The sequence below is a fragment of the Meleagris gallopavo genome, chromosome Z, assembly GCF_905368555.1.
Source record: "Meleagris gallopavo chromosome Z, MGAL_WU_HG_1.1, whole genome shotgun sequence".
In the NCBI taxonomy this organism is placed as follows: domain Eukaryota; kingdom Metazoa; phylum Chordata; class Aves; order Galliformes; family Phasianidae; genus Meleagris; species Meleagris gallopavo.
Genome location: NC_139435.1, coordinates 62516733 through 62539157, shown reverse-complemented (window position 1 = coordinate 62539157; position 22425 = coordinate 62516733). Strand labels below are relative to the sequence as shown.

At 42.7% G+C, this 22425-nt stretch overlaps 1 protein-coding gene across 2 annotated transcripts; it reads left to right on the top strand.

The window, feature by feature from the left end:
- The first annotated feature begins 216 nt into the window (after positions 1–216).
- Positions 217–21862, top strand: REEP5 (receptor accessory protein 5). 2 transcript variants are annotated; one of them, XM_085213668.1, is made up of 5 exons: positions 217–429; positions 681–774; positions 14644–14782; positions 16136–16304; positions 21209–21862. In XM_085213668.1, exons 1-5 carry the CDS (start codon positions 312–314, stop codon positions 21226–21228), a joined length of 540 nt encoding a protein of 179 aa, XP_085069794.1. In that variant the 5' UTR covers positions 217–311; the 3' UTR covers positions 21229–21862. The 2 variants fall into 2 exon arrangements, with proteins under 2 accessions (XP_085069794.1, XP_085069793.1); XM_085213667.1 differs by lacking the exon at positions 21209–21862 and adding an exon at positions 17961–18302 and having other exon boundaries at positions 220–429.
- The last annotated feature ends 563 nt before the right edge of the window (positions 21863–22425 follow it).

The following is a 22425-nucleotide window of genomic DNA, read 5'->3' as shown; positions in this document are numbered from 1 at the left end:
AAACAACCCTGTTAGGTTAGCTCAGCTCAGCTCAGCTCACACTATTTTAGGGACTGGAAGTGGCCACCCTGCACCGCCGTGCCGCACCCACCCATACCGCACTACCAGCAGTAAGCGGCACGCCACACCCTCCGTGAGCGCGGGTGCCCCCTCCTCCATTTCGTGTCCGGGTGCGGCTCGGCGGAAGATGGCTCCCCGCCTCCCGGGGCTGGGGGCGGGCCGAGGCGGTGGCTTCGTGTCCGGGCGGTGCCGGACGCGAAGGCCGTCGGTGGCTGTGCAGGCTGAGGGGGCGGGCAGCCCGGTGTTTCACCATGACGGCGGCCATGAGACAGCGCTTCGGCCGCTTCCTGCACGAGAAGAACTGCATGACCGCCGTGCTCGAGCGGATCGAGAGCAAGACCGGCGTTGACCGCACCTACATCGCTATCGGTTAGCGGGGGCCGTCCCAAAGCCGGGGCTGGACCGGGGGCCTTGGGGGCGGCCGCGGGGACGGCGGGCGGAGCGGCGTCCGTCGGCGGCCTCGGTCGCGCTCTGCCCGCTTTTTTCCCTCCTTTCCCGGCCTCGCCGCCCGTCTCGGGCCGTGTCATGTACCCCTTCAGCGCCGCAGGTGAGGGCCGCGCCGCCCGGCGCTCCCCGCGGCACCTCGCCGCGGGTAACCGCTCTGTGTTCTCTCCCCGCAGCTGTCCTGGGGGTGGTGGCAGTGTACCTGGTGATCGGCTACGGCGCCTCGCTGCTCTGCAACATCATCGGCTTCGGCTACCCCGCCTACGTGTCGTGAGTGCCGGAATCGGGGAGCGGGGGGCGCCGAGGGAGAACGCGGCCGAGCGGGCGCTGGGGAGGTGCCCCGTCACCGCGGGTATCGCCGCAGCTGCCCGCGCGCTTCGCGGGGAGCGCCGCTGGGGAACGGCAGCGCTGCGCTGCTTCAGGTCGCGGCACGGTGCTGGAAGACCGTGGCCCAAAGCCCCTCTGCCGCCTGCCGTCTCTCCTCCCTGTTGACGTGAACAGACACCGGTGTAGAACCGGGAACGAGTTTTGGTCCCCCTGGCTGATGCCGCGTAACGAGCCGCAGCTGGCGGTTGTCACACCTAACGGCCCACCCCAGGGTGTCGTGTTTCCACTTCGGCTTTGGGCTGCGTCCGTGATGAGGTTGGACCGATCGCTGCTGAGCTGCTGTGCCCAGCAGGAGGGAGAGCCGTGGCTGCGGCAGCGTCCGCCGAAAAACACGCGGGTATTTTTAGTAGTGCGGTCCCCGTTAAGAACAGGGCATCGCTGTGGTGTCAGCGCACGTGCGTTACAAAGCGCCGTGTGTCAGTGGGTGCAAGGAGGGGTGATTCTACCTAGAGCATAGGCCATACACGAGAAAGCTTCAGAGCTCCCCTTAGAAAATACCTTGGTTTTGGAAGAATGGCTGAGGAAAACCTCCTTAGACCTTCTGTCCATAAAAGTAGCTGGTGCTTCTCATTGGCATTGTGTGGTTATGCTATTGGAACAAAACGGGTTTGCTGTTAAGTGAGATGTCAGCAGAGTGTGCTGCAAAGAACTGTACTAAATAAAACCTTATGTGTGGCGGACTGCGTTCACAAAATGGAAGTCCATCCCAACTGTAACGTGATGCTGGGAACACAGCATTTGCTTTGTACTGCTTGAGTAGAGTCAGTAGCTCTTAAAAATGTGTTACCTGGCCATTGCCTTTGGGGCAGTTGAAACCACATTGCTTTTCCTTCCCCTTTCTGTTGTATAGGTGGGAGGCTGTCTTAGTGTTAGACTCCTACAAGTTTAAAACTGTCTTATGGGTAATAAGGCAGCAAAACCTCTAAGTAGTTGCATAGGATTTACAATGGTGTACTATCTTGTGCCTGAGTTAGGCCACTGTTAAATTTCTTTAATTCCTTGCTGAACATAGAGTTTTACACTTTTTTTTATTAGTTCGGTATTAGATTTTAAATCTGCCCATGTGCAGCTGCAGTGAAACTGATAATAAAGTTCCTAGTGCTGTGGAGGCAGGCAGCAGCAAATCAGATATGAATAGTGGTTTGTTTCCTATCTTTTTTTTTTTTTTTCTTCCAGATCTTGTACAGAAAGACAAACTCAAAATTTTCAATGTTTACCCTTCTGGCAGTACGAAGGCAGTTTTCAGTGCATCTTAGTGAAAAATTACATCTGCACTGTTAGTGGTGTGGGTTTTTTTTGTTTTTTTTTGTTTTTTTAATTAATGGGTGCACTTGTCCTTGACTTTGCCTATAAATTTTAATTAAAATAAGCTTAAAAAAAAAAAGTCTGAATAGCATGCACATGAATACAATGCCTGTTCTGGCTTTTCCAGTCACGCTCAGTTAATGTTTTTTCTTTGTGTATTTTATTGATGTGGAAACAATTTTAGGAGTAAATTATAATCTGGAATAATACGCTAATTTGTGAACCACACTACAACATGCAGGACTTTTCAGTGGCAGCCAGTGGAGAGATACTAGCCCTTTCAGTAGTCTGCTAATAAGATAGGTGTCCTTCCCAAGTATAGAGCTGATGTTTTACATTTCCTTGTGTTCACTGCTCTGCTCACAGAGCAGCAGTACAGCAAGAATGCAGAGGAGAGCTGGAAGGGTTGTGGGTCAGTCTGAGAGCAACCCTATCAGGATATCTGTGCAATCTCATGAGATGATTCTTAGACTGCTGCCAAGCATGAACTGCCTGACCATGCAAAAGAATGATAATCCCATTTGGTGATTGCCCCTCTTCCACCATATGGTCCCTGGCACCACCATACTGCACTCCATATCTACTTTAGAATATGTATCCTAACGCAGGGCCAAACCACAGGAAGATAAACCTGAGTTACTGAAGCGATCACACTTTTCCACTTCTTTGATCGTGTACTGCAGTTAGGATGCTGCTGACTCCTGTCCCTTGTACTCATGGACCTAATGCACAAAGCACCGGCTAGTGTGGTTTCTTTATTCCTTGCTTCTATTCACTTTTGAAATGACAGAACTGTGAAATGGTAATACTATGTGAGATTTGCTTCATAACACTGGGTAGGAAACAGTTTTCAGCTGAAAACATGAACTTGTCTTTTGCTGCAGTGGTAGGTTAACTTAGGCTGGTCACCAGGTACCTCCCACACTACTTTCACTCTATGAGACAAGACAGGAGAAAATATGATGAAAAATCATGGGTTGAGCTACAGACAGGGAGATCACCAATTACACTAATTGTCATCATGGAAAAAACAGGCTTGACTTGGCAAAGGCGATTAATTTAATTAATTGCCAGTTAGTAACAGAGTAGGATAATGGGAAGTTTAAAAATAAAAGAAACCTAAAGCCAGCTTGCCCCCAGTAACCTGTCCAACCCCTTCTTCCCAGTTCAGCTTCATTCCTAATTCAGCTAATTTATCCTATTCCTCTGAGCTGCACAGTGAGATGGGGAATAGAGATTGCAGTCAGTCCCCAGTGCTTCATCACTGCCACTCCTTCCTCTTCACTCTGCCCTGCTCCATTGTAGCGTCCTTCCCATGGGCCACAGTTCTTCCTGAACTGATCCTGCCTGGGTCCCTCACCGTTTTCAGTTGCCACAAGACCTCTTGCTTCACTGCAGGCTGCAGCTCTGGCCCAGGCTGCTCATGTGGGGTTGTCCATGGGCTGTGTATCCTCCAGGCCTCATCTCTTCTACATTGTGGGCTCCTCTGTGGCAGCATGAGGAAATCTGCTCCTCATGGTGCCTATGAGCTGCAGGGGGACATCCTAGTCCTTCATAGGCATCTGCTGGGCTGCAGGGGGCTGCTGCTCCTCACCTGGAGCTCCTCCTGCCTTCTTCCTGCACTGACCTGGGTGCCTGCAAGGCCATTTCTTTTCCATTTCTCACATCTCTCTCCCAGATGCTGTTGTGCAGGAGTTTTCCCCCTCTTATGTCTGCTCTCCTAAAGCACACCCAGCATTGCCCAGGCTCTGGCATCACTGCATCTCTTTGGAGCAGTGGAGCTCTGTTCTGACATGGGGCACTGCTGGATTCTGCTCACAGAAGCCCCCCTGCAGCTCCCCCACAACTGAAACTTTATTGCATAAACCATACAGCTATTAAACCTGTGCCTCCTGGAAAAGATCAGGTCATCATCGGAATGCATTACAGAGTATTAATTTGATGTTTACACATCATATTTCAGCAATGAGTCCACAGCACTGAAGGGAGAAAAGGTTACCTTTCTGTTGTTGATTTGCTGTCTTGACTGTCTTGTGCGAGGAAGGTCACCTGCTGTTCTTTTGGCCGCATAAAACAGCTGACAGGCTTCTGATGGGTGACTTGCTAGTCATGTTCCAACTCTCTTTTTGTCAGGATTTTAGTTTTGGATTATCCCAATCATAGTTACTGATCATCTTTTTGTTTTTCTAAAAGAAAGCATATTTTCTAAAAACAGACCCAGAAATAGAAGCTCAACTCAGGGTTTGGTTTGCTCACTGGCCTGTGTCATGGCTTTTTGCAAGTCTGCATTGTATTCCTACATGAAGGAGTTTCTTCACTGGATACACCCAGTCTTCCCCAAAGCCCAGGTCTCTTAGGCCATGCCATCACTGAGGGTCCAACCACAAGGCTTTTAACATAGGCAGAATTAAGCAGTAATTTTTCAAGCAAAGATTATCTGTCTGTCTTCCAGAAAATCAAAAGTCTAGATTAAAATCACTCATAGAATCTGAGCGTTATTCCCTCAAATCCTTTGAAGTGCTTTGTCATAAGGTAATTATTTTTCAGTTGAAATAGAATTTTCACTTGCAGGCTTTTGTGCATGCAGTAGACCAGTTCTTGAAAGTTTACTGAAGAACTTTGTTTAGTGAACTTCAACTGCACAAGGTGATATTCAGACTAGTGGATGGAAGAAGTGAGTGTTAGCAGTGTCTAAGTAACATTGCCAATGTTTCATTGCTTCTCTAAACTCTCCAAAGCTAGCCCATGGTGGTGAACTGCCTCAGAAAAATTAGAGTGCGAGCAGGAAGGAGCTGTGATGACTAAGAGATGTGTGCAGAGGATTTATGAAACTTCAGAAGTGCTGTCATGTTTAGTTTAATGAAGGCTAAGATGAAAATAGCTCGGGGCAATAAAATATCTGAACTTACTGCTGGTGTCTTCAAGGAAGAAGAACGATCATCGCCCTTTCAGCTTTGGCTGATTTTATTCTGTTAACTTCAGTTTAGCTGTTCTTACTATATAAGTGCTTCTTTTGGTGTTTTAGGAACAGAAAATAATGTAGGCATGGCACAGAGGTGCAAATATGCAGTTCAGCGTTGATTTAAGTATTGTGATCCTGAGCCTGTTTTCTCCTTCCTTTTTTTCTGTACTACTGAAGCAGGAACTGTGCTAATTTAGTCGAAGGTGCTTAGAAAATGTAAAGTTGTTCATGTATTTCTTGAGAGCTAGGACACCAAATGTGCTTTCCATCAAATTTTCAAAGAATGCTTACTTTTTACTTAATGGAAAATTCTGCATAACAGATTAACGTTTGCAGTCAGTGTTATGCTGCTGCTTTACAAAACTGAGTTAAGGGAGCTGATTAATCTTATGAGGTATTCAATGCTCAGCATAAAGATAAGCAGAAATCTGTTTGTTTCTAGCTCTCTCTTTTCTCAGCCCTCTTCCACGGAGCTTAAAACTCCAGAAAGTGTATTTTAACCTTTTCATTTTTGTTCTGTTCAGTCAGTTCCCCCAAACATACTTTTTATCTGATTTTAGAGTGCCAAGTTTAAAATAGAGGCTGTGTATCTGCTGAATGGACAAGCATTTCTAGAGATAGCGGGTGTTTACATGTAGGAGTGATTCTAGTACTACAAACTATGTGAAAATTTATCTTCTATGTATTAAGTTTAGATTAAGAAGTAAATGACCTTTGTTCTATAGATGGCCTCATGATCTGAATTAAGCTCATTCAAAGGTTACTTCTAGTTTATAACTGAGGTAGACGGTGTTTTAAGGGAATATAACTGTGCTGGAGATAGAAGTGAAGGCATTTTATCAGACATTTTCTTAGTCTATAGGCACTGCAGAAGTGCACTTTGCATGCACTGTTCTCTCTACTAAAGCAATTTCCAGCAATTGGGTTGATAGAGAAACAGTAGAGTTGGAAAGTGAGATTAAAAAATATGGATTATTGTTAGTTGCTGTTTGTGTTTTCCTGCTCCTTCTCTTGTGGTCATGTATTCCAGTTGTGTTGTGAAAGTCTTTCCCCACAGCCGTGGGGCTGGCAAGAGAGCTGACCATACCTTGCCACCCGAGCAGGAAGAGAGCTCCTTGTCTTTAAACATACACTGAGCAAGATGCACAATTTTTGAAAAAAATTGGAAAAGAAATGACAAATTACATAGCTTAGGAACCTGTGCTGTACTCATAAAGGAAATAAAAGGATTTGCAGAGACCTGAACTCAAGCTAGTCATCTGGTTGTCTTGAGTCCCTTTCCTGCTCTCTGATGAATCATTTTTTAAAAATTACTTTCAGTAATTAAAACCTTAGGACTTTTGTAACTTGCTTTGGATCTGAAAAAATTGTGTTGTGACAACAGGACAACAACATTTTCCTGTCTGAGACTGTTTACTGCTTCAAGAATCAAGTCTGAAAACATTGCATTGTTTTGTGCTTAGTTGCCTGTTTGTATAATTTAAGGCTATATTGTATTTAGTGTGTCAATGTCACAGTAAGCAGAACTGAAAATTGATATTAAAGTTGTAACAAAATTATACATGAAGTCTCCACAGTGCAGCACATATTGACAAGAAGATGAAGCTTTTATTCCTTGTGTATGATTGTAAGCACACAGCAGAGGCCCGCTTCTGTGAGTAACAACAGCATTGTTTGATCTCTGCACCTGTACCCTACAGTTGTGGCGTGATGATCAAAGAATAATTAATTTTTTTTTTTTCTGCAAACAAAATTCTCTGTCACTAGTACAGAGGATGCCAGCAGCATTGCACCTTTGACTGTCAGAAAGTGGCATCCTCTGGTGTGAAGACAGCATGGCTGTACCATGCAGGTAGAGTTTGTCTTTTTGGTATGCTTCCTGGCTGCACAGCTCTTGTTTTTCTTATCACATAAACTCGAGGAAACACTACTCAAAGGAATCCTGTGACACAAACTGAAATTGGTCAGAATCTAACTGCTAACGTGGACAAGTGCAGCCAGCAGTAAAACTAGTGAAGTTTATTCAGAGGCTGCACAGATGAGCTCTGCTGCAATGTGACTGCCCTTGCTGCGCTAAGGATGACAGTGGAGTGAATTCTTGCAGAGAAAGTATGCGGACAGCTTCCACAGGAGCTGATGATGGGATCTGCTGCAACGTCTGCTGTACAGTGTGCCTGCTTTGTCCAGCCTGCATGCAGAACTACGGAAACCTGTTGCAGGCAACCTGCTGTTATCAGGGGTTGGACTAGAAGATCTCCTGAGGTTGCTTCTAAGCCCTACTAGTTGGTAATTCAGTGAAAGGCAATCCTTTCACAACTGCAACACATGAATCAAGAATCGAAACCGAAGAGTCTGTTTAATTTTAGTTACAGTTTTAGAACAATTAGCAGCATTGCTGTTGTTTGTCAGGCTAGATCAAGGCCCTGGTGTATGTCAGTCCCACCCAGAAAGAGCCTGTGGATGTGTAGTGAGGGGAGCTGTTTTTAACCTGAGTTAGAACTGGGGAACTGATTTGTCATGTGGCCCTAGAGATAGTAGTTCCAAAAGAGAGCAGGAGAAGGATAGAGGAGAGTGATGAAATGACAGAACTGCTGTTTTTTAGCATTAACTGAGATTTAGCTCAGTTAAGGTAATCTGTAGGACTCTCCTCACAGATAAGCAGGTGGCTTCTGCTCCATTCATTGCCTCTCTTTCCACTTCCATTAGAGAAAGGAAGGTAGAACATTTTGTACTGCTGTTTTTTGCCTCCATTTGGTGTTCCCTCCCAAAGATACTGTCTTTGCGTGGACAACAAATACTTGCTGTGCTACTTGAGTTTGTCTGCTGCCACCTTCTGGATACACAGGATTATGAGAGGGGAGATGGTAGACTTGCACTTTGACATATGTTGCTGAGTATTTGGCAGGAAGTCATTTTCAGTACCTGTGAATCCTTTACTTGTGGAAACAGAGAGGATGAGGAAGGATTGGAGATAGAAGCCTTCTGGCTGGTGGATGAAAGTGGAGATGATAAAATGATAAAGCAGATTCAAAAGCACAGGTGCGGGCTTCTTTGAAGCAGTGCCATATGTCTCAGAGGCAGCTTGCTAAGGTGAGTCTGAAATGAGGATGGCAGGGAGGCACAAACTTAAGAAGTCTGTGTTACGAGAACATGTTTATCCAACAGAGGTTTCTGGATAGCTAAAAGTAAATTAATATTAAATCCCTGCAACTGCTGTGAAGAGTTGAGATGGACTGTTAAATATAAGCTGTAGAAATACAATGAATTTCATATTTCTTCTGAAGTTAAACAAAAACACATTAAGCTTAGCTATGGGAGTCACAGATGCGCCTGCCTACTCACCACTGTAGCGCTGATAAGAAACCTTATGGATTTATGCACAGAATAGTTTACTTCTGCAAAGCCTTTGACATGGTCCATCACCACATCCTTCTCTCTAAGTTGGAGAGATATGCATTTGAAGGGTGGATTGTTCTTTGGATTAAGAATTGGTTGGCTGGTTTCAATCAAAGGGTTGTGATCAATCGTTCTGTGTCAAGGGGAGGCTGGTCACAAGCGGTGTCTCTCAGGGGCCGTTCTTGGGACTGGTGCTCTTCAACATCTTTCTCAGTGACATAGATGATGGCATTGAGTGCACCCTCAGCAAGTTTGCAGATGATACCAAGCTGAGTGGTGTGGTTGATATGTGCGAGGGAAGGGACCCCATCCTGAGGGAACTGGACAGGCTGGAAAAGAAGTGGGCCCATGTGAACCTAATAAGGTTCTACAAGGCCAAGTGTAAGGTGTTGCATTTGGGCCAAGGCAATCCCAGGTGTTTATACAGACTGGGGGAAGATCTCCTTGAGAGCAGCCCTGCAAAGAAGGGCTTGGGGGTCCTGGTGGACAAGAAGCTGGACATGAGCCAGCAGTGTGTGCTTGCAGTCCGGAAGGCCAACTGTGTTCTGGGCTGCATTAAAAGAGGAGAGGCCAGCAAGGAGAGGGAGGTGATTGTCCCTCTCTACTCAGCTCTTGTGAGGCCCCATCTGCAGTACTGTGTCCAGGCCAGGGCACCCAGGACAAGAAAGATGCAGAGCTCTTGGAGGGGGTCCAGAGAAGGGCCACTAAGATGATCAGAGGGCTGGAGCAACTCTCCTGTGAAGAAAGGTTGAGGGAACTGGGCTTGATTAGCTTGGAGAAGAGAAGGTTCTGGAGAAATCTCATTGCAGCCTTCCAGTACTTGAAAGGAGCATATAAACAGGAGGGGAACAGCTGTTTACGAGGATGGATAGTGATAGGACAAGAGGAAATGGTTTTAAACTGAGACAGGGTAGGTTTATTCCTTCCTAATAAGGAGGAATTTTTTCACTCAGAGGGTAGTAGAGCACTGGAACAGGCTGCCCAAAGAGGTTGTGGATGTCCCATCCCTGGAGGCAATCAAGGCCAGGCTGCATAGCTTGCTCAGTGGTTCCGGGCAACCTGGCCTTGTGGTTGATGACCCTGCAAATAGCAGAGGGGTTGAAACTACATGATTGCTGTGGTCCTTTTCAACCCAGACTATTCTATGATTCTATGATTCTTCCCAAACTACAGCGTGAGCGCTTGGCTTACTTTACATTCGGCAATGCAGTGTGGTTATAAAATACACTGTCTTGATGGATACATGGTTTACTAAGCACCAAATTTCTTGCTTATACTTGTGGCTGTTGTGTCTTTTGTCTTAAACTTGTAAATTGATTTATACAAGAGGAAGCAGATACACTTCGTAAACTGAAGAGTTTGGGGTGATCACGTGACACTAGAGTAATACATTCCAGCATTTCTTTCTTGATTTCTGGCTTACACATCTTACTAGCTGGACAGAGTTTGAGGGGAAAAAAAAAACACAACAACTGCTCATTTGGTAAAACCATGATATGCTGATCCTGTGAGTAATATTTGCATGAATTAACTCCAACAATGATTTCCTCTGCCAGATCTAATTGTGGAGTGACTAACAGCCTCTTCCTGGAAAAGAGGTGGTAGTTATCAAAATGAGTCAGAACCTTTAAGTGAAAGAGCTCAACTTGGCAAATTACAAACATTGGACTTGGTACAGTTAAATGCTAGACTTGGTCCAGTTGAACTGATTTTGTCAGGCAGTTAAAATTGACCTGAGGTCATGAAACTGCAGCTACACAGCTACGGTGAACCCAGAGCTGCAGGAGACAGTGACATTCTCTGCTCTTCCCCACTGTCATTGCCTGTTATCTTGGCTATCAGTTAACAAGTATGGCTAAAAATTAAGCTTTTATTGTGCTCCTCCTCTGTCTACTCACGTTGCAGTGCTGGCTTATGGCTGGGTGTGTTCAGTGCTGGACAAATCCCTAGTTTTAAGTTGTGATGTTTACTATCCAGTCTGTTGAAAGTTGTCATGGTGACTGCTGCTACCTCCTACATGCCCTAACTACTATGAATAGTTGTGTAAAGCTGTATTTGAAGCCCTCCACAATTAGTGTAAAAGCACTATATAAAGTCCTTTGTGATGTCTGATTGTTTCATGTGACTACCATAGAATTTAGTAAAATCAGTATTAGAAAAAACTTTCAAAAAAGTACGAGAATACCTTTTCTTTGTTTAAATTTGAAACCACAGGTTTTGAATGTGCCTTCCTTTGTTAGGAGATCTTAATGTTATATCCTACTGAGATTTTTGTACAGTTGCTCTTGCATTGTACACATAGCTATTACAGGAATGCTGTCTTTAAGTTGACTGAGCTGACAGTGTCTTGTGATATGTATATATGCTCTGACTGATGGAGATTGCTAGATGAGTATCACACTCACCACTTGAAGATCTAACGTGAAGAAAAAAATAAAAATTCTTGAATAAGAAGTATTACAGGGATATGTTGTACTGTGGATTTGCACTGCCACTCTGAAGGACTTATTTTTCATTCTGAAGCAGAATGCACACTGCCTTTTTTTTTTTTTCTTTTTTTCTTTTTTTTCCCCCCTAACAGGTGCAATTTTTGTTCTTTTTTTCTGAGCTGATAAGGCCGGTTGTTGTCACCTACTTGGTGTAGCAGCTGTATGTCCACCGAGGTTGTCCCATCACAGAAGGGAAGCATGCTATTTCCTACAGGAATGTGCAAGAAAGCGCTGCATGTGGACTTAATGCTGTGTGTCCACTGATGTGACCAGATCAGTTCTTGACTACTTGTAGTATTGCTGCATGTGAAAGTCTGTTCATGGCAGTGTCTGATTCAGGTACTCCTTTATCACTGATGGATGAAATCCTTATTCTCCAGATATCTAAGCACTACCAGGAGGAAGACTGGCAAAACTGTGAGGCCTCACATACAGCACATAAGCTGAAGTGAAAACAACAGTTAACATCAACTGAGAACTTGACTGTTGGCTTGGCCAGCAGGCAGCCTTTCTCTGCCAGTGATTGATGTCCTGTCATTGATGGTCCGGTGATTGCTGTGCTTAAAGTTGTAGTCATCATTCTTTATACTGGCAGCATTCATTATAATTCATTATACTGAAGATTATTATTGTTTGTTTATTTTTTTTAAATATTATTTCAGTGTCACATCCTTGGAGGTAGTGTTTTCACATGTCTTATTGTAATGCTGTCAGGGCTGTCTGTTCATAATTCTAAAAACTTCAATTTTTTTTCCGTAGTATTTAGAGGTTCACAGCTTTACAGTTAAACTGAAACTTGCAGGATTGGCAGTGCTTCCTTTTTTGTGCTAGTGGAACTTACAAGTGAGATCAAGAATACTTTGCAACAGAGGCTGCCATTTCATGAGATTTTTGGATGAGTGAGTAGATCATAGACAGGAGCAAGTGCAGATGTTTCATAAATATCCCCGCGAAGCTGAAATACTCCAGAAATAATTAATACCTGATGGCGGGTGAAAACTCATGTCTGACGCTCTGATTTGCTTGTTAATTGGAGCCTTTCTTTAGAGTTTGTATGAGGACAGTCAGTACGCTCTCCATGATTTGACTGGGCAAGATACCAGCATAAGGAGCTGCAGCAGCTCCAGTGAACATCCAAATGGAGCATACCCATTTTTGGAGGTCTTCCATGATATCCATTCTTGCAGGAGAGAGAAGAATCTAAAGCATACCACAGTAACACCGATATGTCATCTGCCTTTTGCCACAGAATTAGAGGTTCTGTTCATGAAAACTGATTATCACAACTGCTAAGATGATTTTAGTGATGGTAGCAGAATTTAAACAGTCTCTCCTTAACTCTGTGGATGGCTTCAGGGAGCAAATGGAGAACAGCAGGGCTGAGAGCAGTTTCACTTCAGTGTCCTCCCACACATACCAAGCAAGCATGCTTCTTGTGGTAAAATAGCCTTCCTGAGTGTGCTGCTGGTGCAGAACTTCCAGCATAGTGGGAAGCATTCATGCACTGAAGTCCATCGGCAAGTTTTCCTTCACAGTGAGGCACTCCCCGAAGTTTCTGTGTCTCGACTTCCCTGCTACTTGCTTGTACTTTTTCACACCTTGAGAAGAGCCTGCATAGAAGCCTTCTCCTTTAACTCTTCTGTTTTGTCATACCAACTTGTTGAGATGGGTTAACAGAGCTGCAGACCAACTAACCTGAACACCTTGAATTGGCACTGCCTGAGGGCAGGCTGTGAGGCTGCTGCTCCCCAGTGCTGATTTTGGAGGCAGCAGCAAGCACTCCTCCTGCTGTCCACCTGCAGAAAACTGTCCTTCTGGCTGTGCTGTGCTCAACTACAGCCCCTGCTGTGCACGAGGTAGGACAAGGGATGCTCCAGCCACAAATTGGTGGAAACAGTGCATACATTAAGCATCAAGATTTCGTGTTGTATTTTACGGTAATCCAGTATAGTAGCTGTGCCAGTGCTGTCTGCACGTGGTGGGCTCACAGTGCATTTGCTAAAATGTAAGGCTTATCACCTGGTTGCCTTTCTGTCTTCACATACAGAACTAGGAAGTGACACAGTCTGAAGGGTTTGCCCAGGAGAGTAATCACAGACAGACATCTCTTTGCGGCTTGTAAATCTACTGAAGTCACAAAATTTTATTTACTATGAAAAAGTCGGAATGAAATTTTTGCACCTTTGCCACATCCTGCAGTTGCTGTACTGTTGTTTTTTTTCAGCTTCCTACTTCAAAACAGTGAAAACTCAAATTGTGTTTTCTCCTGGCAGCTGGAGAACAAAAAGCCAGTTAGCTGTAAGCAGGAAGCCCCAGACTTTACTGAGACTTCTGTTCCTGATACAGGAACAGAAGCATCACAGTTTGTGAGTCCCGCAGGAGTAGGTTTACAGACCAGAACAGCTGGGGATGCAGCTATGGTCCTCATCACGCATCAGAGAAGGTTGTCTTATGCTGCCTCTACGCTGCCACGGGCTCACTTGTAATCTGGCGCATGCACTTAATGAATAAAAATATTTGAGACTCACTTCACAATTCTGAATGAAGTTTAACATTTTAATCTAGGTACTGTTTGCAATGGCAGGTACTGGTCCATTATGATCATCCCAGTGAGAATGACTCTGCAAAGCATCATTTAAAATGCTGCTTATTAGAGATAGCAGTGCGAGGAAATAGAGTGCAGACAACCTCGCATCCCTGTGGATGCTTGAACCCTGAGCTGCAGCACTGAACATCCACATGCTGCACTCAGGTCAGACCCCATCCTTGAACAGAGTGACCTCATTTTAGATGTGGTTGAGGCAGATGCGTGGTGTCATTGCTGCCTGTCGGCTCTTTTGTTATCATTAGCTGGGGAAGTTTACCCTGCACCCACGCACAGGGTTGCGTGTGCTGAGGTTGGCTGTTACATGGGTCATGAACTCCTCCACATACAGTGGTCTTCTGATCAAGATTGCCACAGTGCATTCAGAACTGGTCCTCTCCCCCATGTCCCTCACACTGGTAGGTGATGATATATATATATTTAATTTGCTTTCTTGTAATCACACAATGAGAAGTACCTCAAGTTGGGAGTGTATTAAAAAGCTTTGCTATTCAGAGATTTTAGGCACACTGAGGATGGGTACGGTATGTATGGCAAAAGTAGGTGATAACAGTACCTTCTAGTAGGATACAAACCCTATGGGGCAATAGCAGGTTTTTTTTGTTTGTTTGCTTTTGGTTTTTTTAAAAAGGGAAAATTAGCTCACTACTTCTGATGACTGGTGACAGCTCAGTCTCTATCCAGAAGGATGCTACTCCTTGGCTGCTAACCTGTAAATGAGGCTAGGAGGGGTGGATCCAGGCTCCACCCCTTTCAATCATGCAGTGCTTTGCATGCACCTGAACTCTGGGTTACCTGTGCCTTCCCACCTGGTGCTCAACCATTGGTTTGGGCTGTGACCTGGCAGTTCCACTGCAGGGTTAGCATTTTAGGTTTTTTTTTAAGAGCATTGTTATTAAATGATGGGAATTCACGTATAAGTATAGAACTGAAATGTAAAAATGTCATCACTGTAGATGCTATTGATCTGCTCACTTATTTTGTTTTCCTTACAGAATCAAGGCCATTGAAAGTCCCAATAAAGATGATGATACGCAGTGGCTGACTTACTGGGTTGTGTATGGTGTTTTCAGCATAGCAGAATTCTTCTCTGATATCTTTCTGTCCTGGTTCCCTTTCTATTACATGCTGAAGGTATTTCAGTTAATGTACCACCACCCCTCCTAAAATATAGACCTACAACCTAACTACTTTAATGTATTAAAGAATGAATAGATGTCAGCAGGTTCCTCAGAATCACTCCTGGGTCGCATTTTATTTTTAAATGTTGGTTACACTGTTAAAAGAATATATATAATATTTTATTTTTACATTAGTTTTCCCATGGGAAATCAGAAACATGGAAGGAACGGAAGGAGATAAATGCCTGGCTAGGCACAGTGATACTCTGAAAGAATGCTGTAACTGAACAACTTTTAGGAAATGCTTTTGGGCTATGCAGTATGCTGGAAACCTCATAAATAAAGAAGAAACTGCTTATGTTATTCAGATGAGTTTCAGATGATGTAGTGCTTGCATTGAAAGCACTGTCTTTTCACTGCTGGTGATACTGATGTGAAAATGGGAAAACTGAAATACAAACTATACAAATAAGTCCTATTTGCCACAGTTACTGAAAAGTAGCGTTACTGTTTCAATTTCAAAGTAGATGGCTTAGGTTCTTATTAATTACTCTGAATTTTAAATGTCTAGTTTGATACTTCTATACATACTTTCAGAGCTCAGGCAAATTTAGTTGTGGCACTTCCTGTATTTGAAGTGTTTTGACATTATTTTGCATAGCCACCTTTGTAGTGTGTATGACATTGGAATGGAGGACATATAAAGGTGCTTCTGTGATGAAGAGGCATGTGGAATTGCAATAGTAGTGGGATTTTTTTTTTGGTTGGGTTTGTTGGTTTTTTCTTTCTTTTTTTTTTTTTCTTAGAGAGTAAATTGTAGGATAAAAGCTCTGTATATACTGTGCAATCCAAAATAATTACCTGGTCTTGCACAATGTGTATCTGTATCTTTTCATCATGTTGCTTTATCATTGGGATGCAAGCAAACCCAGTCTTTCCCCTACAACATGTCTGGGTGAGGAAGTAGAGGTATATATCTTGGCTTCATCTAAGTGATGGAAGAACATAAGCCATCAGTTGTGCCATGTAAGTCAGAAGTAGCTAGAGACTAGTTTTTGTCTAATGACTTTTATACTATTTCTGTACCTTAAGGTAAAAGAAAAACAGTGTATTCAGTCTTGATACACTTTTTACCAGTTCAGTTCTATTGCTACAGCCCACGATCTTTATCAGTGTGCATGAAATTATTATATAAAGATTTATCGTATGAAACAATGGATATGCATACCTATAGACTGTGGCCATACGAAATGAAGGAGTTGATGTACTGTTTTAAATGAATACACTGAAGTCTATGGCAGTTAGGAGGGCACATTCCCCTAGTCTCCTACTTTTCTACTGATGCAGCTGCTCTTCCTGCTTCTAGTGTGGCTTTCTGCTCTGGTGCATGGCTCCGAGTCCCTCTAATGGAGCAGAGTTCCTCTATCACCGAATCATCCGGCCTTTTTTCCTGAAGCATGAGGCTCAGTTGGACAATGTTGTCAAAGACTTGAAAGACAAGGCTGCAGAGACTGCAGATACCATTGCTAAAGAAGGTGAGTAAATGCCCGTTCACTGATCACATCATGTAGGAAGAATTTTCCTTTGCAGCTCTAGTCTAAAATTAATATTTACCATTTCTGGATTAAAAAAATCCCTAAAAGATTATTCTGTAGGCTTTAATGAAGAAGTTAATTTGTTGAATCTATCAGGAGATGAGGATTGAAGTGAATTTTGCTTTCCAGGGTTAGAGTTACGCTAGAATAAAAGCAAGCTGTATGAATATAAAAAAAAAACTAATTAGGTGCAGTGTCTTCCCAGGATACATAGCGTTATCAACACTCTCTCTCTGTCTAAACATCCTCACAAGATATCATTGTTTCTGTGTATTCTTGCATCTTTTAAAATACTGCCATCTCCAGTACCTGGTAGTGTAGAAGAGCTGCTAATTGTCCAGTAAACAAATCCTTGAACTGTAGCAAGTGAGAACACTTGAAATGAAGTTTTCCTGACTATAAGATTTTGTATTTTTTCTTCCTTTGGAAATAAAAGATTTTTGAGCCAACTCTGAAATAAATTACTTAGATTTTTATTTGGTTGAATAACCCAATTTTATCATAGCCTGGAGTTGTGTAACTTTTGCTTTCATTGCCTTGCATTGAAAATTGGACACTTGAAAATATCTGATGGTAATTTTATGAATAAAAGAAGAATATGTAGGTAGCTGAAAAAAAAAAATTCATTTGAAATAAATTTTATCTATTAGATACCTCAAAGCACATTGTATCTCCTTTTGCCCAAACAATACAAGCAGTTTGATTTCTTTTTCTCAACTTCTTTTCTTGCCATTACTTAAATGGTCCGCCTTTCTCAACTACTCTTGGAACTTTTGCTGCTTGAGCCTTCCTGGATTATTATTGTTAGATAGGTATCCTAAACATTAATCATCTTCCATGTTGCTTATGTCTCATTTTCTCACTTATTCCTTTTAGTTCATTCTCCAGTCTATCACTTATTCTTTTGGTAAATACCTGAAGGGAGGATGCAGAGAGAGCTGAGCTAGACTCATTTCAGTAATGCCCAGTGCCAAGACACGAGGCAGTGGGCATAAACTGGAACACAGGAGGTTCCCTTTGAAAACAGTGATGAAGCACTGGCACAGGCTGCCCAGAGAGGTCTTGGGATCCTCCCTAGAGATCTCCAAAAGCTGACTGGATGTGGTCCTGGGCACCCTGCTCTTGATATCCTTGCTGGAGCAGGCTGAGCTAGATGGATCCAGAGGACCCAGCCAGCCTCAGCCATTCTGTGATTCTGTAATTGTGTGATTCTTCCCTGTTTTACCATGAAATGGTTTCCACACTCCTATCTTCTTTAAGAAGTAATGCACACAAACACATATTCTAGAATTGTTCCATCCCCATTTCAGCAGTTTGATTGTTGTCTTGCTATAAGCCTGAGTGTCCTAAGGACCATCAGCAGCTCTGATTTTCCCAGTAAAATAATTGTAATTTACTTTGTGCTGTTAATTATGTTGCTTCTGGGATCTGGTTTAATTTTGAATAAAATATAGTTTTTGTAGTTTCATTACTAAAAGCTATCATTTCTTTTTGTGGTTTAACAGGCAAATAATTTATTTGTGCAGCTCATGAACACCAAGTAAGCTGCTTAAGAATGTAGGGCATTGCTAAGATTAAACTTTTATTTTTCTGCAGCCAAGAAAGCAACAGTGAACTTGCTGGGTGAAGAGAAGAAGAGCACTTAAAACTTTTAACTGGATAAAGATTCCCACCACCTCTATTACGAAGCTTGATGTTATGGGGATCTGTGGTATAATTTTAATAATGTTGCCTTGAAAATGTTTTAATATATTAAAGGAATGTGCTATAAGTTTGCTTGCTAGTTTGCTGTTGTCTGCATAGAATTCATGCATTTTTATTTAAAAGTAATGCAGCGGGCAGCATCTGAAATTTAATGAAAATATTTTATCAATCTTCATGAAAAAGTCTTACAGTAATCAACTTCTCCAGTAACATAAATAAAAAGTATATATCTCAGAGGCTCTACACTTCAGTTGTCTCTTTGTGCATGTAATTACTTTCAACATTGACTGTGTTGCATCTAGTAACGTGACATTATTTTAGAAGGAAAATATTCATCTGAACAGATTTTCTGGAATATACAGAGAATTACTGAGAGAGCTGGTGTAGCAAATTTATTCCTTGCTAGTAAAGTTATGGGTGATGATAGGCATCTCATGATAGAGACTATGTAATGTTGCATGTTTCAGTATAACATAATATTTACTACAGTGTTCATTTTCTTGAATGGATAGATACAAAATGTGGGAAGAGTAGTTTTATTCAAGAGATCAAGCTTATATTAGTGTGGGGTTATTTGCCAGACATGGATGCATTACCCTGCAGAAGATAAGCACAAGATGATTAAAGATGGCATGTACTTGCTATCTCTTTCTAAATAAAGTTGTCACCTAAAATTGTAAATGGAGTGCCTCTATCACACTTCAAAGCGTAAACCACCTTGTTTCTACAGTCCTCTTAAGTTTTTACTGCCTTAGGTGTTGGTCTCCAGAACTGCACTGTTAGTGGATCACCCTGCAGTCTCCCCAGGCTTTTTGTGCACATTAACATCTGCAGACTGTTCTGATTGTCTAAGAAAACTTTGTATGAGCAGTGAAAATTCCTGAGTAGACAGATTTTACAGATTTCTTCATGTATTCATGACCAATTGGTAAGAATGGAGCTAAAATAAAGAGAATAAAGAGCTTTTTTCTTTTTTTTTTAATTTTTTTTTTTTTTTAATCTGAAGCTGTAGTTAATATTTCACATTACAGTATTTTCAAGAAATTCAGAATTAGTGAAGCCTTGGTTCTCATATCTATGCCGCTATGTCTTCAGAGCATACAGTAGTGCTGTGACTGTTCTTATCTCACAAAACACAGACAAGAAGGTAAACTTGAACTTCTGATGTGATAAGAAGTGATCTCTGGTCCTCAATTTTTAAATTAAATAGTAAATCTTAAAATGGACTCTTGAGGATCTTGGGATTTTCTCTAAGTTGATACAGGATTATTCACTAATTTTTGACACACAAGAACCATAAAAGAGCATACATTTTGTCAGAAGATTTAACTTTAAAATTGAGAAATGCCTATTATAAAACGCGATGTAATAGTGTCTTAAGAGTATGCATGTAGAACAGCAAGCTGTAAAACACGCCCTTACAGCTGTCAAAGAGCAAAGTGAATAGGGAAGTATGAGATCCACTATGCATCATTTTCTGTAGGACAGCATACAGTTTGTCATTTGTTAGAAAAACAAAGTACCACAGCTTATGATGTGCCAACAATATTTTATTATGAGTGAATATGCTTTAGAGAACAAATGGTAAAGCAAACTTGTAGCTGTGAACTACAAAGTTTGAAGTAACCTACAAACTTGGTGGTTTCATTTCTTGTCCTGTTCTTCAGTCTTTAACCTGCTTAACTTTTCTGTAAGCCATATTAAATTCTAATGTTGTGTTTTAAACGCTGTTACAGAATCACAAAATGGTTGAGGTTGGAAGGAAGTACTTGGGATTATCTAGTCCAATCTCTTTGCTTCAAGCAGGGTCACATTTTGCCCAGGATCACATCCAGGTGGGTTTTGGTTTCTCCAGTGATGGAGACTCCACAACCTCTCTGGGCAGCTTGTTCCAGTATTTTGTTAAGCTTCCAGTAAATGAGCTTTTCCCTCGTGCAGATGGAACTTTTCATGTTCCAGTTTCGTGTTACACAGCTTCTTGCCTGGTACCACAGAAAACAGTCTGATTCCATCCTGGTGATTACCTTCCCTTAATATATTTGTATACATTAATAAGGTTTCCTCTGAGTTTTCTCCAGCTGAGCAGCCTTTTTTCATAAGGGAGATGCTCCAGGCTTCCAGTCATATCTGTAGTCATCCACTGGACCTTCTCTAGAAGTTTCCTGTCTGTTGAACTGAAGGACCCAGAACAGGACACAACACTCCAGATGCAGCTTCACCAGGGCAGAGTAGACGGGAAGGATCACCTCCCTTGACCTGCTGGCCATACTGTCTTTATTGCAGCCCATGGTACCATTGGCCTTTTTGGCCACAGGGGCGCACTGCTGGCTCATGGCCAACCTGTTGTCTACCATGACACCCAGGTCCTTCTCCACAGAGCTCCTTCCCAGTAGGTCAGCCCCTAATCTTAACACATGGTTCTTCCTCCCCAGTTGCAGGACTCTACATTTGGTTCTTACTGAACCTCATTAGGTTCCTCTCTACCCAGCCCTTCAATCTATTTAGGTCTCACTGAATGGCAGCACAGTCCTCTGGTGTGTGAGCCACCCCCCAGCTTTGTATTATCAGCAAACTTGCTGAGGGTGGACTCTGTCCCTTCATCCAGTTTATGATGAAGATGTTGAATGAGACTATAACCAATACTGACCCCTAGGGAACGGTACTAGTTATAGGCCTCTAACTGGACTGCACATCTGATTACAACACTGTAAGCCCTGCTGTTCAGCCAGTTTTTAATTCACCTGGCTGCCCACTCATCTAACCCACATCTTCTGATCTTATTTGTGAGAATGTCATGAGAGACAGTGTTGAAAGTCCGGGTAGGGAACATCCACTGTTCTCCTACGTATAAGCAGCCAGTCATTCTGTCACAAAAGGTTAGGAGGTTGATTAAGCTTGATTTCCCCTTGGTGAATCCATGCTGACTGCCCCAATCACCTTCTTGTCCTCTATGTGCTTAGAGATGACCTTCAAAATAAGCTGTTCCATTATCATTCCTGAGATGAAAGTGAGGCTGACAGGCCTGTAGTTTCCTGAGTCGTCCAGCCCAGTCAACCACATGTATAGGAGTTGCAGTCAGAGTAGTTTATTTCATCTCTTGAAATAATTTTAAACAAAAGGTACTTCAAATTTTGATTTAGGTTACAAATTACTTGTCTGAGACCAACAAGGAACTTGCCCTGTGCTGACTCAAACAACTCAAGCAGAAAACATTGCAAGAAGGGGAGCAAGGAGAAGGACGGATCAAGCCTTGCAGAGGCAGAGTGGCAACACGCTTTTACTTCCTCTTACGGACAGCATGCTTCCTCCTATGGCTGAAAAACGTCAGCTTGAGTAACTCCACACACTGAAAAACATTGGTTTGAGCCACTCATTGAAGAGGGTACATAATCCCTGGAGACTCTTGCTGAAGATTCCTGAATCTTTTAGAACATCTAACTGCAGAGACGTGGGGGAGCTGACGTCCCAGCAGCAATCTTGGACCAACTGTCTATATAAAAGTGGGCATGCACATTTATTTTTGTCGACTCACTACCCGTAGATCAAGACAACACCAGATCTAAGGAATAGTGGAATACTTAATTTCTTTTTTCTCTTTCCTCTTGATCATCGTCTACTCATTTTTCTTTAGCAGCCATCGCCTAAAACTGGCCTTAAAGTAGTTGATAAGGAAAAAACACTCAGGCCAAGTACCCTATCCATAATGCTTATAATTGCTGTTAGTGTATTACCTAATTTTGCCTCTAAGTAGATTAATTGTTGTTAGAAAGCTCAATAAACTATATTGTATTGTTCCTCTGAGTCACTGTCTGACTGTTGCAGGGAGTGCCCTATTCAGGGGATTCCAAAGACTGACCTTCCTTACAAGCTACTGATTGGGATGAGACAGTACTATGTAAGTCATTTCTCTAAAAGCTCTTAAATCTGAGAATTTCCAACACTAACCAAAGCAGATTCAAGACTTCCTTCTCAATTCCTCAAACTAGTCAACAGGTCTTCCACTGTCACTTCATTGTCGTCTTGCACTCTTGCTTCCCTCTCTTGCTCTTCCCTCTCCACAGAGCAGCAGTAACTAATAACCTCTGACCACCTCGTTGTTTCCAATAACAAAACCTTCAGCTGCTTCAGCAGCGTCCGTGCTGTTGTTTCTGCCGTGTGGCATTCCATTGAGTCAGAGAGCAACTCCCTCAACACAGAATGGCTTAGGTTGGAAAGGACTTAAAGATCATTTATTTCCAACCCCCTGTACTGGGCAGGGTTGCCATATCTGTGTGTGTTATCAATGAGAGATGATCCACAGATCATTTGTGTAAGAAGTCATATTAGCAGAAAAAAAACTGAAGATGTTTGTACACAG

Coding starts and splice junctions, on each gene's coding strand:
- REEP5 (XM_085213667.1), top strand. CDS start 312: ATGACGGCGGCCATGAGACAGCGCTTCGGCCGCTTCCTGCACGAGAAG. Junction 14,783..16,135: donor CTTTCTATTACATGCTGAAG/GTATTTCAGTTA, acceptor TCCTGCTTCTAG/TGTGGCTTTCTGCTCTGGTG. Junction 16,305..17,960: donor AGATACCATTGCTAAAGAAG/GTGAGTAAATGC, acceptor ATTTTTCTGCAG/CCAAGAAAGCAACAGTGAAC.